The sequence below is a fragment of the Barbatula barbatula genome (genome assembly GCF_947034865.1).
Source record: "Barbatula barbatula genome assembly, chromosome: 2".
Lineage (NCBI taxonomy): Eukaryota > Metazoa > Chordata > Actinopteri > Cypriniformes > Nemacheilidae > Barbatula > Barbatula barbatula.
In genome coordinates, this window is record NC_136767.1 from 22,045,069 (window position 1) to 22,061,765 (window position 16,697).

Below are 16,697 nucleotides of genomic sequence, written 5' to 3' on the forward strand. Positions count from 1 at the left end.
GAAGCTTAACTTACTTTAAATTGTACCTTACAGACCAAGCTCATGTACTCGTACTCATTCTCGTAAAGATGCCACCTCACAGGGTTCCAGACTGAGAATAAATGGTAGCATTTTTTCAAGAACTCGTGGATGTTTGGAATTTCTTCTAGATGTTATTTCATGTGGAAGGCTGTGTGTGATATTCATATGGTTCACTCGTGTCACCTATTGTAATTGTTGTAAAAAATTCCTTAATTTATTATTACCTTTTATTTTCAATTTCAAAATTTGTATTACTTTTTAGCTTTCCTGTAGCTCAGTTGTAAGAGCATTGCGTGATTGCAGATACCTATATAAAATGTATAGGATAATGCAATGTAAGTCGCTTTGGATAAAAGCGTCTTCCAAATGCCTAAACGTAAACGTAGCTTAAACGTCATTTGTCATTCAGAATCGTAAGAGAACCGTGATCTCTATTTAAAACAAAAGAACCGTGTTTCTCAATTTATCCAGAATCGTGCAGCTCTACTGTGTTCACACCAAACACAAATAATCTAAATATTCTTAACCCAGCGTTGGGTCAAAAAGGGACAAATCCAACCGAATTTTTTAGAGTCTAACCACTAAAAGTATTATAAAGTGTTTGTCAACTTTGACAACACGGTATTTATTCATAAAAAGTACAGACTTTTTTCCCATCTCCTGAAAAACAAGGTTCAGAAGGACTGCGACAATATAAAAAGTTTGGCAAGGTGAGCAGTACTAAACTATTGACTTCACTGTTGAGGCCTTATCCACGGTTTGTCCATATTCAGCTAGATTTGCGCTGACAGCACAATGACTTCATAAATAATTAAAGATCAGCCACCAACATACAAATGAGTCACTGAGAGCAAAGCAAGCTGTTCAATATTCAAATCGAGTGGTTCTCTTTGCCTCATCTGACGCTGAAAATCAATAAGCCACAGGACTTTATAAAGACGGGCTCTCTTTGAATGGTGTGCGCTGCTCTCTGTGTCTCGTAACCGAAGCATTTTGTGTTTCGCCTCAGCTGCGCCTTTGTGCATTGTAAGAGATTCATGTAAAAGGAGCTTCTTGTTAGTCGTGACCTTCAGAGGCAGAGATGGGTAGAATGTATAGCAGGGAGAGAAAAACCTCTTTAACTTCTGATGTCACTTGTCGACAAAGTCGAGAGATAAACAGAGGCAGGGTGTGTAGTGTTTAGGGTGAATCGGTGCTGTGGTGAAAGACCCATTGTGGTCAGAGAGACACATTTTCTTAAGATGCTGATCTGAGTCTAGACTTTTTACCATTCACAGACTCAAGGGCTGATCTCAGTTCAGCTATAAATAGGAATCTCTGAGTTTCTAATCACAGTCTACACCTCAAACGTTAGCCTATTTTTTGGAAAGTCAGATCCATCAAAAACACCACCAAAAACAAGCCCTCTTGCTGAGAGAGAGCGAGAGAGAGAGGGATGAGAAACAATGCAGGATGGGTTGTCAAGTGATGCAGCTTTTCTGCTGTACTATGCATACTTTAAACAAGGTGCCAGAAAGCATTTGACATCGCTCCCCAACCACCTGCTGTGGAGCTCTGTGTGTGTGCTTGCATGCACACGCTTGTGTCTGTGAGTGTGTCAAAGATTTAGCCCCTCACAGGTGTAGCTGAAAAAATTTACACAATGTCCTCACAAATGTAGTCAAAAGACGTTTGAAGTGATCCTCACCATCTGGAAGGCCACATCAGAATTAGCTTCTAATAAAAAAAGTGTGGTTGGGCTTTAAGGGGAAGAGTAAAGAAACTTATTTTAAACATTTTGTACTATGCACTAGGCAACTATTTTCAATGGATGTGAACCATACATGTGTGTACAGAGATGTCAAATCATGTGATATTAAATGCTACAGACACCATCTTGGAACAGTAACCATAGCATGTTTGTTGTTGTCACTTAAATCAATGAGTAAACACAGCTTATTGAAGAAATATGATCCCTGGTGGGAAAAAGTAGCATTTTCCATTAAAACCATTACAAAATGTATTTTTGTATATATTCCAGATAGGATTTAATGGTGTTCTATTGGTTCCCATCTGCCAGATAACATCCCACCAATAGAATACAGCACATTCCAGTAGACACTATTATTATAGTTTCCATTAGATCCAATATAATTACCATTTCAACCATTACATCCACTACATTTTCTATTGGACACGGCTCTATTAGTTCTTAGTGATATTTTATGTGTAGACAAAAGCACTAACATTTGATATTCATAGCTGTGTATAACTACCATTGCAGACGCACAGTCAAATTATTCTCTGGTGTTCACGGATCAACTTGTTCACGGATAGTGGACTTTCGTATAGTGGCCACACACACCTGCTAGGGCCTATACGGATATAAAGGCACAGGTGATATTTCAGCTGTTATTCATCACATTTACAGTAATGATAAACAGACGTTCAGATCTCTCTATCAAAAACACAATTCATTGTATTAACTTCGTACATGATAATGATCTACATTGACTTGTTTAGCCATTATTAATTCAGGAGTCATATTGAGCATCCCAATATCTTCCATCCACTTCTCCTCCACCTTTTAATAATTGTTGGAACTGACTGGCAGGTGTCTTGGCCGGCCCAACGGCAAATATTGCACGTTAAGCAAACGGGGGAGCGTTTAAGTGGTCGGCCCATTATTTACCGAATCGATCCCTGACACACAACTCAATCAGTTGGACTGTGTGAGACTTTATAGAGATTCTCACTAGCTGTTGTGAATCATCCTATGCTATAAATACAACCACCAGCCAATGAGGTTACTCAAGCCTCTTTAGTTTGTGAGGGTTTATAACAGATTTGTGTTTTGTGTTTGCAGTGGGTGCTTGCATTCGAGATCTTCATCCCCCTGGTCCTCTTCTTTATTCTTCTGGGCTTGCGGCAGAAGAAGCCGGCCATTCCTGTGAAAGAAGGTAAGGTTCAGGATAGACGATTCAGGAGGTGACGACAAAGGAAAGAAATGTGGTTCTTACCCCACTCCAGCTCATTACTTCCTCTAGTGGTTTGAAGACACTGCGTCGTCACCTGGGGTTGTTGTGAAGTGCACAGTTTTGTAATATGTTTTTTCAGGCATAAATGTACCTGTAAGTGTTGTACGTAATATATGGTAATTTAATACGTTTTTTTCACATTTTTATGTATCATCATACAACTTTGCTAATCTGACACTGATTGCAAAGCTTTATCCTAGCATTGTTTTCTTTCACAGAGCACCATCATTTGTATTAGGGTTGTAACAATACATCGTTACGGATCGATGTATCGATTCATTTTCTAACGATACAATGCCATACGTAAAATATCGATATTGATGTACCTTTGTTTGACACTCTGTGTCCCCAAAAAGTATGTTTTTTGTTACTTCAGTTTTCACTGGATTAATCTTGCCGTGGAGCACTGTCACACCAAAAATGCTAAAATGCAGGCTGCAGCTTCTCGGTGACGGACTGTTTCCTACTCACCCCTAATTTGTTTCGCAAGTGTTGCTGAATTAGCAACTCTTTCACTAGTTTTAGTGACTTTTGTTCAATAGAGGCGCACGCAGACTGTCGCGGTCAGAGTGGAAGAACCCAAGTGCACGCAGCGAGGATAAAGGGGTTAAACAATAACTTTAATTCAAACAATCGACAAAACAAACACCCACGATGGGGGAAAACACTAACCAAACTAAATACCAAAACATTCAACTTCCCACAAGGGGGGCAAAAATAACCAACTAGGAACAACGAACAGGGTACTTAAGACTGTACATACAAGGGAACTTTGAAACAACGAACGAGCACAAGACAATGGGCAAGAGGTTAGTAAATAGGGAAACTAACAAAGGAGATAACAAATGGCAGGTGTGGGTAATGAGACACAGGTGGAAAGCAATACTAGGAACTAAAGAGGGGCGGGGCCAATGACGAGACTGTAGAGAACTCATATTATGTCCTGAATGACAATAATATGTTTCTCTCCACACAAAAAGCGTGTGTCTGTCATGTGAGTGTGTGCAGTTTGCAAAGAGTTTAATTAAACGTTTATCTTATATATTTTGGTTTCATTTGTGAGTTATTGAAAATGTTACTGCATGCGTAAAGTAGGCAAGTAATATCAAAATATCGATTAAATTCATCGAATTGTAAAGATTTCCGAGGTATCGGCAAAAATCGAATCGTTGGCGGAGAATATGGATACGGCATTGTATCGTGATGAACTGTCCGATTTACAGCCTTAATTTATATGTCATCACAATGTTTGTGTTATTTCTATTGTTGAAATCACACCATATTTCTTTTATTTTTGCTTCTCCCTGTCACCTGTCCTCTTTGCTCTCTTCTTGTGTATCCTTCTCTCTCTATCTCTGTCACTCTTATCTTTTATTCTCACTTTCTCACGGTGCATGTTCACTGCATGCTGGACCAGTGTGTAAGTCAAAAACATTGGTTGTTTTTTGGGGCTCATGGGATTGTTACACTGTATCCTCTAACTGTGTGTATGTGTGTTTTGCCGTGGACTTTTGTGTTGTGTATTTGTCATTATGTCGACTGTTTCATGTGTCTGTCTAATGGTAAAGAGAAATGGATGTAAATAACTACTGTAATCTGTGTGCATACTAGAGCTGGACATATATTGACACACATACACAACATGTTTTACTATATTTGTGGGGACATTGCCAAGAACTGTACTCACGTTAGGGATGTCACTATATCAAATTTTACACAATTTGCCTATTATTGCGATGCTCATTGAAAAAACTTAATGATGCTATCAGTCAAATTTATTTTGTTTTCTTTTTCTGGTTTTTGGCAGTCTAAATTGGGAAATACCATAGCCTTTCAATGTTTTTAAAGGATCATTTAGTCACCCTCTTGTCATTTCAAACCTGTAGGACTTTCTTCTGCAGAATACAAAAGAAAATATTTTGAAGAACGTTGTTAATTGAAAAATGTTTTTTGGTTACCAACATTCTTCAAAATATCTCGCAAAGAAAGCCATACAGGTATAAAAAGTTACTAGGGTGAGTAAATGATTAAAATTTTTTGATTTGGGGTGAACTAGTCCTTTAATATAACACTACTTGTTAACTATAACCAGTATTTTATCAATTAAAATCTTCTAATAGATGTCCCCAAAAATGTTGTCTTCATATTTGAGCAAAAACACTTGTGGCTAGTTGATAGATATACCTTACATGTGTTCTATGGTGTTACAGCAAAAAATTATCATATATGATTTTATATTATACATTTTTATAATAAAAAAATAGTGAGACTTTTTTATTGTTCAGTCTTTTTTAAATTTAGCTTTCACACCATTAGACTTATTTACGGTTTATTTGTCAAGAAGTGTCTTTACTCAAACTAAATGAGAAAAAGGTGTTTAGTTGTCAGGTGCCATATTGTTCTGTACACCTAACCCACAATCCTTCATTTAAACACCTTCTGAAAGTAATACAAATATCTCACACACATACACACACACCGCATCTCACTAAATTCATGTACTTACTGAGCCATAATGTTTTTTTCTTCTGACTGACTGGTGCTCTTTAAATACTCAACTGTGTTTTTGGAAAGAGGGGACATATGTCAGATATAAGAGTTCGGACCCAAGGCTAAAAAGAACCAGACAAGCTGTCACTGGAACTGTAGATATGACACACCTCAGTGTTAACGTCAATCAAGGGGGATTTTTTGCAGAGTGGTCAAGCTGATATTGAGAGGCGTTTAGCTAGCGCTGCTACTTCTTAGAGAAAGTTTCTCGACGTGGATGCGGCAGGCTCTTTTTTTGTAGTGGGAGAGGATGCCAGCTTCACAAGCCGCAGTGACAAAACACTTAGGGGTGGAAATGGAGTCAGCACTTACCATTAAGTAACCTTCTAAATCCCTCTGTAAGTGCCAGCTGCCTCGTGTTTGCGTTTCAGGCAGGGGTGCCAAAATACGAGAGGAAAAGCCCAATCTGACTGAGAGGCTGGGTGATCGCATTTCTCAAAACCATTCATTCATTACGGCTTTGTTAAATCATCGTAGCAACAATTATAGGCCTAATTTATCCATTACCGGTTCAATGTAGGCCAGAGTCGTAGAAAAGGAACGTTTTATCAGAGGAACGCGGTGTGCGTGGGAGCAAATTGAATTCGAGAAGCATCTGTTGTGCTCTTGTTAACCTGTTTCTGGCCTTTACATAACAAGGCAAAAGATATTACGACTGATTCAAAGCATTATAAATAAGTTATTTGAAGTCATGTTTACTTCAAACCGGTTTTATTCTCCACGTAGAGATCTGAGTCCACTTATTATTACACGAAGAAAGAGGAATAAAGTGAGACAGGATAAATGCAGAAGAACTGTGGTTATTATCTATAAAGATAAATAGATAAATATGGCACATTAAGATAAATGCCTTATATTATTATCTAATGTAGGAATTTATCTTAATGTACCATTTTTCATCTTTTAAAATGTATTATTAAATATATTTTTTTAATTTAATAATAGGATTTAAATGGTGAAAATATAAGTGAATATATAATTCATATAGAAGAAATTAACCTTAACTTAAATAGATTTAAGTTAAGAAATAGAATTTAGATAGTTTTATTAGAAATCAAGACTTTTATTTGCACTGTTTAAAATACCTTCATACAGTACCTGTTTCCTGTTTCAGGAAGTAAATCTTACAAGAGGAGCATGCCGTGACTGGGGGCATGTGGGTGTAGAATAGCTGTGCAACACAGTGATGCTCATTTCTTTGTTTCTGTGACAGCTGGTCCAGTTAACCTTTGTGTGTGTCTTCAAGTGCCCTTTAGATTAAGTTATTCCCACATACAAGGTTTATCGAACCAATCTGACATCTGAAACCTCTTCGACTCTTTGTTTGCTCTGATATGTGACGGCAGCCTCTTTTCTTTTTCCCTGTGTTCTAATCTCTCATCAAATCATCTTCTGTGACCCATGGACTCCGGAAATGTCACCGTCATTATTTATTCTGTTATCCCTTAATTCACACACACTTATTCATATCCCTGCTCATAAATATTCCTCCTCATCATCTATACCTCACACCTTCATCTGTACATCTGATGTCAAAACCTCATTACAATACTGGATTTCACCTTTCTATCACCTCCATCCTCCTCTCTATCCCTCCATCCTGGTGGTCTGTTTTCCTGGCTTTATCCAGCCTTCTACAGCGCAGCCCCTCTCAGCTCGGCGGGCATCATTCCCATCATGCAGTCGCTGTGTCCGGATGGTCAGAGGGATGAGTTTGGCTTCCTGCAATATAAAAACTCCACGTGAGTCAGAAATGTGTCCACCTACGCTCTGTTCCTAGATTTGTATGACTAAGATGGCTATAATGGATTCTGTTCTCACCCAGCCTGCTTGCTTTTACGGTGTGAACAGCAGTCATCATTACCACCTGTAATACTTATCATATGAGCCGGTAGATAGTGTCATACATCTAGTTCTGGTAGTGAATCTCATCCACCTTATTTCTCTCTAGTATTGTGAACCTGTGTTTATTCTAAGAGCGTGTACTGAGAGTAACCCATTGTCAGTCAGAAAAGCGGGGTAATGTGAGTTATTCATATACAGTAAATGAAACGAAAAGGAAAAAGTAAACCCATGTGCTAAAAGTATTTTTCTGGATGACTAGTGGACTACAAAAACAATTCCTCTTCTTCATATTCGTCTACATGTTCTAACAGTCATAAAATATCTTTGATTTCTCTGTTTCTCAGTGTGACTCAGTTGTTAGAGAGGATTAGTGAGGTTGTGGAGCAGAATCACTTGTTTACGTCAGACAGGCCCAGTCTGGGGGAAGAGCTGGAGTCACTGCAGCAGCACCTGGAGAGTCTCACCTCGGCACACGGCCCTTTTGAGAGTCACTACAACACCAGCCATGGTCAGAAAACAAAGTATACACACCATACATTACCATTAGAAAATCACACCGAGACCCTGAATATACTCGGCACGCAAGTATGTGAAGGCCAATACTGTCCAAGTTAGTTTATATACAATACACATCTCGTACTGAAATGCAGTTCATTGCGTCAAGGTAGAAATTGCATCGTCAGCGTTGCAATTTTTTATGTCAGGCATTACTGGAAACTGTCCTCTTTAGGTAATTTACTGTCACGATGAAGCCATGATTGAAAGAAAGTCTTGCTAAGAAGTTAAACTATTAACATGCATGTAACTAGCCAGGGGTACACAAAGTAGAAAGGAATTATACATGTACTTCAGTAGAAGTGTGGATTTTTTTGCAAAATAAAAATACTGGATTATCCACATTCACTGACATTTTAACAAGTAATAGTAAACTTTATTACGCTTTCAAATTCACAGGTGAGCTCAATAGATCGTTTTTTTCATCATTAACTCGCGCTCATATTATTCCAAATCTTTTTAAAGATGTCTTTCCTCTGCAGAACAGAAAATTATATATTTTAAAGGACATCAGCAACAAAACATCATTGTCCCTCATTTAATTCCACTGTATGGAGACAAAACCACATAGACAAAACCTTCTTAAAAGATTTTCTTTTGTGTTCCACTGAAGATTCTAATACAACTTTTGAATTGCATAAGGGTGAATAAATGATAACACAATATTTATTTTTTTAGGAAAAACCATCCCTTACAGTAAGTTACTTTGATACAAACTTTGAAAAGGAACTTGTTTCATCACAAATTTGTCAATATCCTGAAGCCTTTGAAAACCCCTTGTCCAAACTATACTATAAAGGTTGTACAGCATCAGATTTTACAGTTTTCGACATGTTCATAAACATTGTTCATAAATATTTCACAAAGTTTGTCCCAAGAATTGATGTCCCTGTATGTTCTTGGTTGTGTATGTAGACAAAGGACGCTTGTTTCTTAACTTGTCACTTACACCCTTATTAATATTTTTTCCCCATGTATTCGAATCAAAACTTATTTTGTTATCATCTTCAATGAAGTCACCCTTTGCTTAAAATTGGCATTTTATTAGCCAATTCCTTGTGGTCTCACCCTGGTATTCTGTTTAAACAATATTGATGTTGGGCTCTTTTTAGCTGCTTTTTCCTTATTATTCAGTCAAAGACATTCATTTTAAAAGCTTGATTTATTTTAACATACTTTTTATTAAATGAAATGTTAGTTGTTTAATCCAAGAAAATAATTTGACCAATAATTTCTTTGTCTACAAAACACATTTCAACCTGTAAAAAAATACCCCTTCTGATAAAGAAGTAAGGTAAAAGAAAACATTACAAGTGACCCTTTACTTTGAACTCTAGTGTACACCTACAAGTACACTACATTTATATCACCTGCACCAGTTGCAAGCTCCTAAACTGTTTGCATGTGTATCTGCTTCAGGTTTCACTGTAGGAAGCATCCTTAGGAACCAATCGACGTTCCAGCAGTTTCTGACCCAAAACCTTTCCCTTCCGAACGACACCGCCAGCCTGCTGCTCTCCTCTCCCATTAATCTGAAAGAGGTTTGCCTTCCACACTCATCTCAAACTTCTTTCCTCCAACCCAGGTCAGACAGCAGCGCTTCTGATTCTCTGAAGACTCGTGACTCATCTGCTAGCTCCCTCTGAGCCTCCTGTCTCTCTTTCATCCTCTTCGGAGGCTCAGCTTGAGTTTGCGACCCGCGGCATTAGCAATTCTACTCAGTGACAGAGAAAAGAGAGGGTGTGTGATAGAATCTAATGCTTTAGGGCAGAGGAGCTCCTGCGTAGTACGTTTTAAGTGTCGGGTTAATGTGCTGTAGTCTGTTAAAAAGTGCTGAGAGATGCTCTTGTGAGTTTCTGAATGTTATGTTGATTTTCTGTGGGAGTTTATTTCAGCTCTTCTCTAGCTATTTAAAGTGTGTGAGTGGGATTAGAGTTTCTAAATCTGTGCCCGTGTGTTCTATTTAGGTGTATAATCTCATTTTTGGAACGTATCCTAAAGTTGGAACAAGGAGAGAAAGAAGAGATGAAGGACAGCACGGTCCTGGAGAAAAGCTTGGACAGCTGGAGGTACAGCATGTGGGACACACATTTCTTTCTGTTACATGCATAATTAACATCACTCAAGTTTGGAATATGAGCACGGCTGTTATTCGACTGCAGGCTATCATGGTTGTGATGATATAGCGGACAACATCATGATTAAAGGAACAGTCATCATTTACTCCCCCTCAAGTTGTTCCAAATCTGTATACATTTCGTGGTTCTGTTAAACGCAGAGAAAGATATTTTGAAGATGGCTTGTAACCAAACAGTTCTTGGCCACCATTGACTACCGTTGTAGGAAAAATTTGCTTTATCAATGTCTTAGTTCTGTTGGAGACAAAAGAAGATATTATGAAGAATGTAGGAAAGAAAACAGTTCTGGGGCACCAATGACTACCATTGTCATTTTTCATACCATGGTAGTCAATGGTGGCCCATAACTGTTTGGTTACAAGCATTCTTCCAAATATCTTTCACTGCGTTCATCAGAACAAAGACATTTATACAGATTTGGAACAACTCGATGGTGAGTAAATGGATAAAAGCGTCTGCTAAATGACTTAATGTAAATGATGACAAAATTTATTCTGATAAACTGTCCCTTTAACAGTGGAATCTTGCTTTTATAAAATAAGCAACAAGGTTATTATAAGCAATCTTAGATAGCATATGGTTAGATTTTTTTCTCACAAAACCGTTTGAGCATAGCAGACTACTGAAATGAGGAGGCAAAGGACGTTTGGGATTTAGTTTTAGAGTTGTTTTTAGTTCCATTTGAAGCTGGCGGTTCCGTTGGGAGACTTCACTCACAAACCGACGGAAAGTTGAGATGTCCAACTGAGCTGTATACTCTGTCATTGCTTATTTTCCCCAGTCTGACTGATTCTGGCCTTTTTGTGAACTGGGTAATCAAATTCATTTTACAAAGTCAATATTTTGGACTTTTTAATCACTTATCAACCATCTACATATGTAATCTGCCTCATTGACATGTTAAAGGGATAGTTCACCCAAAATTTGTATTTTGTCATGAATTACCCCCCTTCAACTTGATCCAAACCTGTATACATTTCTTTGTTGAACACAAAAAGATATTTGGAAGAATGTTTGTAAGAACTCGCAGTTCTGGGCTTCCTTTGACTACCACTCCGTTGACTACTTTCCTAAATTCTTCAAAATATCATCTTTTGTGTTCAACAAAAAAAAAAAGTTTTACAACAAATGTTCCTACTGTGGTAGTCAATGGGGCCCTAGAACTTTCTTCCAAACATCTTTCTTGTGTTCATCATGTTTGGAACAACTTGAGGTTGAGTAATTCATGACAGAATTTAAATTATTTAGTGAACTGTCCCTATAAATGGGTATTTTATTGCAACATAAAAATTATTTAATAATTTACTCACCTCATGTCATTCCAAACCTGTATGACTTTCTTGGCTCTGCAAACCTCAAAGTGCTTTCCAGTTTCTTTCCAAGCAGGACAGGCAATCTCTTACATTCTTGTAATCCAAAACAAACACTCTATCTTCCCTCTTTCAAATTAAGAAGCAGTTACTTGGAGACTGGCGCAGTCTGGAGGGGGGACTCATTCAGAAGGCGTTGAGAGAGCCCACTAACACAGCCCACAGCCAGGCTCTACTCAAAGTTATGTCTCAGGCGCTGGGAATCACAGGGGGTGAAGTGGGTCAAAAATTTGATCCTCGAGCCCTGCGTGAGATTGAGGTGGGTTTACCACTTGACTTTAGAGCTAAGTGTGCAATAAATTGGCACAGAATAATTTGCAAAGACAACTGTAACGTATTCCGACCAGCAGTCCAGACGCATACTGTCAAAATATTGGTCAGCTTTAATAAGCACCTTCTGTTGATGGATGGCTGTCATGCTTCTTAGTTTTGTGTGCCATTGTTTTCAGGGAATTCTGTTGACTGGTGCAGTGCTAGAAACGCTCACTTGTGGAGAGGGAGCAAACAGCGAGTTAAGCAAAATCCTGTTGGTCCCTGAGAAACAACAGGCAGCTTTGCAGGCCTACCGAATGACCGTCTGTGGTGGCGATGCGGGGCAGAGGGTGAAGATTTTTGGGGAGATGAGCGAAGAGCTGGGAGAGCAGATTGATACACAGAGGCTATTTGAAAAGGTACAAGCAAAACCAAAACATATTTTTTCTTTACAGACAAAACACAGACACAGATAAACAGTCTCATGGGCACACATTGGACCTAAATGTTACTGATCATTTTAAGTTGAAACTAATGTCAAACTGCCCTTTAAAAATACACAACAGTAGATACTTGGGAGTGCAGTGTCTTGATAAAAAATCAAATTTAATCTCACACTAAATAGTTTGAGACTTGTGTTTTCATATTATTCCTTTCTATTTTTCCCTTTTCATCCTAAGTTACGTCTTGAGCAGTCTAACGCATCTGGTCTGTTGGATCAGTCTCATCTCGGGGCTCTGCTGAAGAATCTGGCAGATGTGGAAAGGCTGCTGAGGGATGTGGATCTGTTGTCAGGCCTGGCCAGACTGCTGCCTAAAGGGGCTTGTGCAGGTCACCAGCCCCCTCCCGCAGCCAACACCACCTCCTGGAGCTCCAACACAACAACATGGGGACCCAACGCAACAGACAGTCCGGGGGAGGATGGAGAGGGATCTGCAGGAAATGAGGCTGAAGCTGAAAATCCTCGATCGCAGTTTTCTGCTTTTGTTCAGCTGTGGGCAGGTCTTCAACCCATTCTGTGTGGAAATAACAGGTTTGTGTGGAAATATAGAAGTTTATGAGTTTCAATGTTGTTATTGTTTTGCTGTTGCTTTTTAATAAATGTTGTTGTTTCATTAGGATTATTGAGCCAGAAGCTCTGAAACAGGGAAATATGAGTTCCTTGGGCTTTACCAGCAAAGAACAACGAAACCTGGGTTTACTTGTCCATCTCATGACTACAAATCCAAAAATCCTCTACTCTCCCATTGGTTCAGAGGTGGATAAGGTCATACAAAAGGCGAGTCATAATGTTGTGAAGAATTCTAAATGACTATTGTCTCTCCATCACATTTTGGTACATATACTGTAGATATGGGCTGGGTTTCCCGAAACTTTCGTATCACTAAGTTTGTTTTTAAGAATATATCGCTATCACACTTAAGGTATAGCTTAAGAATGACGTAGTGCTAAGAAGGTTACAGGAAAACAGCCATGCACATTAAAGGTGGAGTAAGCAAATCCTGAGAAGCACAGAAGAAGATTGTGTCGATAACCAACCAAACAGCCATGCCAGATGTTTTATATGTGTATGTTTTGGAAAAAAATATTGTGTTTGCTCATACTCCTGGTTGTTTAAATGGGGGGGGGGTTCTATAAACTATTTCACAATATGCCATTGTCAGACTAGACTTTGACCAATGCAAGATTTGTCCGGATGGTTCTGCAAAAATGGGTGGGACCGATTCCTCCGTCTTTTACATTTCTGTACCGAAAGGTCACGTTGTGATGTTTTGATCTTCTATTAGTCTCACGCACTCACTTGACACGATTTCACAGGGTCTGGTGGGACGCATTCACATGCGTATGAATAGAAGTTAATGGATGAAGTCAAGTGTGACTGCGGCTTAACACTCAGAGCCAGTAGGTAATAGGGCGCGTATATGTTTAATATAGGAAGGAGAGGGCGTCAGCAAGTGTTCACTATTTTGAGGGCGGAGCTATAAAGTCAGAGGTGTATTTGTTTAGGTATCGATTTTAAAAATCAACTGCGTTTCTCAGAAATAACTTGCTGCCCCTTTCATCTATGTTAAGAGAATGCACAGTAATTTATTATACATTAAAACAAACATATAATTTTTTAATTGCGAAATTAAATACAAATGTATTCTGATATACTTCGAATAAATGCTTAGGCTGTATTCATTTCCTGTCAACCCTCAATGTTGCAGTTACGTTTGTAGCGCACACCATTACTGAAGGGGTGTGGTTATATATGTAGCGGTTTTAGCTGCATGTTAAAATAATGATGAGTTTAGCTCACCAAATAAGATTCTCCACCAGATCTATCAAGATAATAATCATTATTAAATATACATATTTTACAGTCTCGGATCAGTAATGTACAGTATGACAATATTGGTATTCATTCGTCCAGCAAATGCATTCAATGATTAATACACTTTTCGTTATCTCATGGCCATAAGTAGAGATAGATTGTGAGAGCAGCATGGCCGCGATTTCTGAACACCAATAAAAATTATCTTTACCAAAGAGCACAAACCTAACGCAGCTATTCTATAAATAGAAATGGATACTTGCGAGCTCTGTGCTAGATGTGTTTCCGTATGCGCTTGGAGAGATGGAAAGGTTCAATTGGTTTCAGAACGCTGTTCTACTAGAAGGTTCTGGCCTTGTGGCCACGTGGTTCCTCAAGGTGTATGAGGCAGCAGAAGGGATCTGGTTCTGCGGTGTTAGTTGCAGAGTGGGGGTAGATCCCCCGGTACCCAGCTTGCTGGCTGGGTGAGGGGTTAAGTTGTTATTTTTTAGAAATCTAACTAGTTATTGCATGTCTGACCTGTCTCAGACTCTACATATAGTAACAATTATGTAAATGAGATCAATCTCATCATTGTATATTACATTTGCTGGAACTTTTTATTTAATTCACATGGCACACAATTGGTAGAGTCATTTGGATACCTGGAATGGTTTCGATTAGATTGCTTGATTTTCTCTCTCTAGGCCAATGAAACATTTGCGTTTGTGGGAAACCTGACTCTCTATGCTCGTGTGTGGCTCAACATCTCGGCTGAACTGAGAACTTTTTTAGAGGAGGGTAAACTGCACAACCACCTGATGTGGCTCCAACAGGTGACGTTCTGACTCAAAATCAGCTTTTTGACATGTCTTATCTTTGACTATTAAAAAACTGTTATAATTTTAATCTTTGTGATCAGTTTCTCACTTTGATGCTTTGGGAACTATATATTTTTTTGTAGCTTCAGTATTTCAGACGATATGACAGATAGCATAATGCTACAGTGTTTTTCGACTTAACAGATTACTCGTATGTTGATTTATGATCAGTACAGGTTATGTACAGTATTTTCCTTTTGTGCATGTGACTGATGTCTCGCTGTCCTTGTGTCGCAGTTCATCGATGACCTAAAGAAGCATCATGAAATGTTAAACGGCTCAGACAGTGAGCTGTTGAACACTCTGATGGAGGAGAACTTCACCCTGCCGAACACAACCACCCTCCTGGAGCAGCTCAGCACCATCGATAATGCTGCTTGCGGATGGACACACTTCATGTCAAAGGTCTGATTGAAGCAGCCTTGTGTTTGACACTGTTGATGTATGCAGCTGTTTGTACAAAACGTAACTTTTAAAAACAAAAAAATGATTTTGTAGGTCAGTGTGGATATTTTCAGAGGCTTCCCTGATGAAGAAAGCATTGTCAACTATACACTCAACCAGGCTTACAAGGACAACGTCTCAGTCTTTGCAAGTCAGTGAATGTTGAATCTCACCAAAGAAACACACATTTTCTAAATGGATTTAGCCCTTGAGTACACATTGTTAAATGTAGTTAGTTAGTATGGTTCTCTCTGCAGGTGTGATTTTCCAGACTAATAAAGATGGCAGTATGCCACCCCACGTCATGTATAAGATCCGACAGAACTCCAGTTTTACAGAGAAAACCAATGAAATCCGTCGGGCTTATTGGCGCCCTGGGCCGAACACGGGTGGAAAATTCTATTTCCTGTATGGCTTTGTGTGGATCCAAGGTATGATCAGATGGCTTAGCAGTAACCTTTACAAAATGTCCAAAGGGTGTTGTATTCCAAAATAAACTTCCTCAACTGTGAGCGTTTTTAAATGTAGATTTTATTGGGAGTGAAAGGACTTCTTTTTTTAAATAAGAAAAGAATAGACTCAGGCATTAGCTTTGCCAGTTATGCAAAATTCTGAACAAAACTGCTTACAGAGCAATAAATCATCCACTGAAGTAACATCTTCTTTGTTCTGAGTTGGCATGGGTAAGAATTTGATGTTTTATTTAAAATGAAAGTTATGCGGGTGAACTGTATGTGGTTATGTAAAGTTTGGTGCATCGGTCAGTTGTACAGTGCTTACTTGGCTCTTTTGAAAGGTCAAAAAAGCCTAGATTAACCTTAGAGCAATAACATTCCAAAAGTAAACATGGATTCGGATTTAAACAGGTTTTCCAAACATTCCCCTCCTCTAACAGAATCCGTTTTTGTACCTTTTAACCTCTTTCGTGGAACACAAAAGAAGATATTTTGAGAAATGTCTATGTGGTTTTGTATTCATACACTGGAAGTCAGCGGGAGCTCTTCAAACTATATTATTTTGTGGTCCGCATTAGAAAGTACGTTTTAAAAAGGTTTAGCATGAGGATCAGTACATGATCAAATTATACTACATTTTTGCTGAAGCATCCCTTTAAAACAAGATAAATGGACTTGAGAAGCAATACCGCATAAGATAACAAGACTTCTCTTCAGTGCTTGAATGTTTCTATAAGGTTGTTGTCCACTTTGTTTTATTGCCATAGAATATTTTTTTTATTTCCTAAAACCAGCTAAAAAATCATACGGTTTAGTAAGGCAGAAGGTATTTATATTCAAGAGACATAATCTGAAATCAAGCCTGAATATCTA

The 16,697-nt window shown here is 38.5% G+C and overlaps 1 protein-coding gene across 2 annotated transcripts in view; it reads left to right on the forward strand.

The window, feature by feature from the left end:
- abca2 (ATP-binding cassette, sub-family A (ABC1), member 2) overlaps positions 1–16,697 on the forward strand; it is a 52,486-nt gene that overhangs the window by 19,876 nt on the left and 15,913 nt on the right. The window contains exons 2-14 of one of the 2 annotated variants that reach the window (XM_079486258.1): positions 2,867–2,960; positions 7,219–7,330; positions 7,778–7,941; positions 9,408–9,529; positions 9,956–10,057; positions 11,579–11,755; positions 11,946–12,167; positions 12,429–12,781; positions 12,868–13,027; positions 14,752–14,880; positions 15,163–15,330; positions 15,424–15,520; positions 15,627–15,800. In XM_079486258.1, the coding sequence (XP_079342384.1) occupies positions 2,867–2,960; positions 7,219–7,330; positions 7,778–7,941; positions 9,408–9,529; positions 9,956–10,057; positions 11,579–11,755; positions 11,946–12,167; positions 12,429–12,781; positions 12,868–13,027; positions 14,752–14,880; positions 15,163–15,330; positions 15,424–15,520; positions 15,627–15,800 (2,074 nt within the window). Of the gene's footprint in view, positions 1–2,866; positions 2,961–4,597; positions 7,331–7,777; positions 7,942–9,407; positions 9,530–9,955; positions 10,058–11,578; positions 11,756–11,945; positions 12,168–12,428; positions 12,782–12,867; positions 13,028–14,751; positions 14,881–15,162; positions 15,331–15,423; positions 15,521–15,626; positions 15,801–16,697 lie in introns of those variants that run through there. The other variant, XM_079486257.1, reaches the window with a different exon arrangement.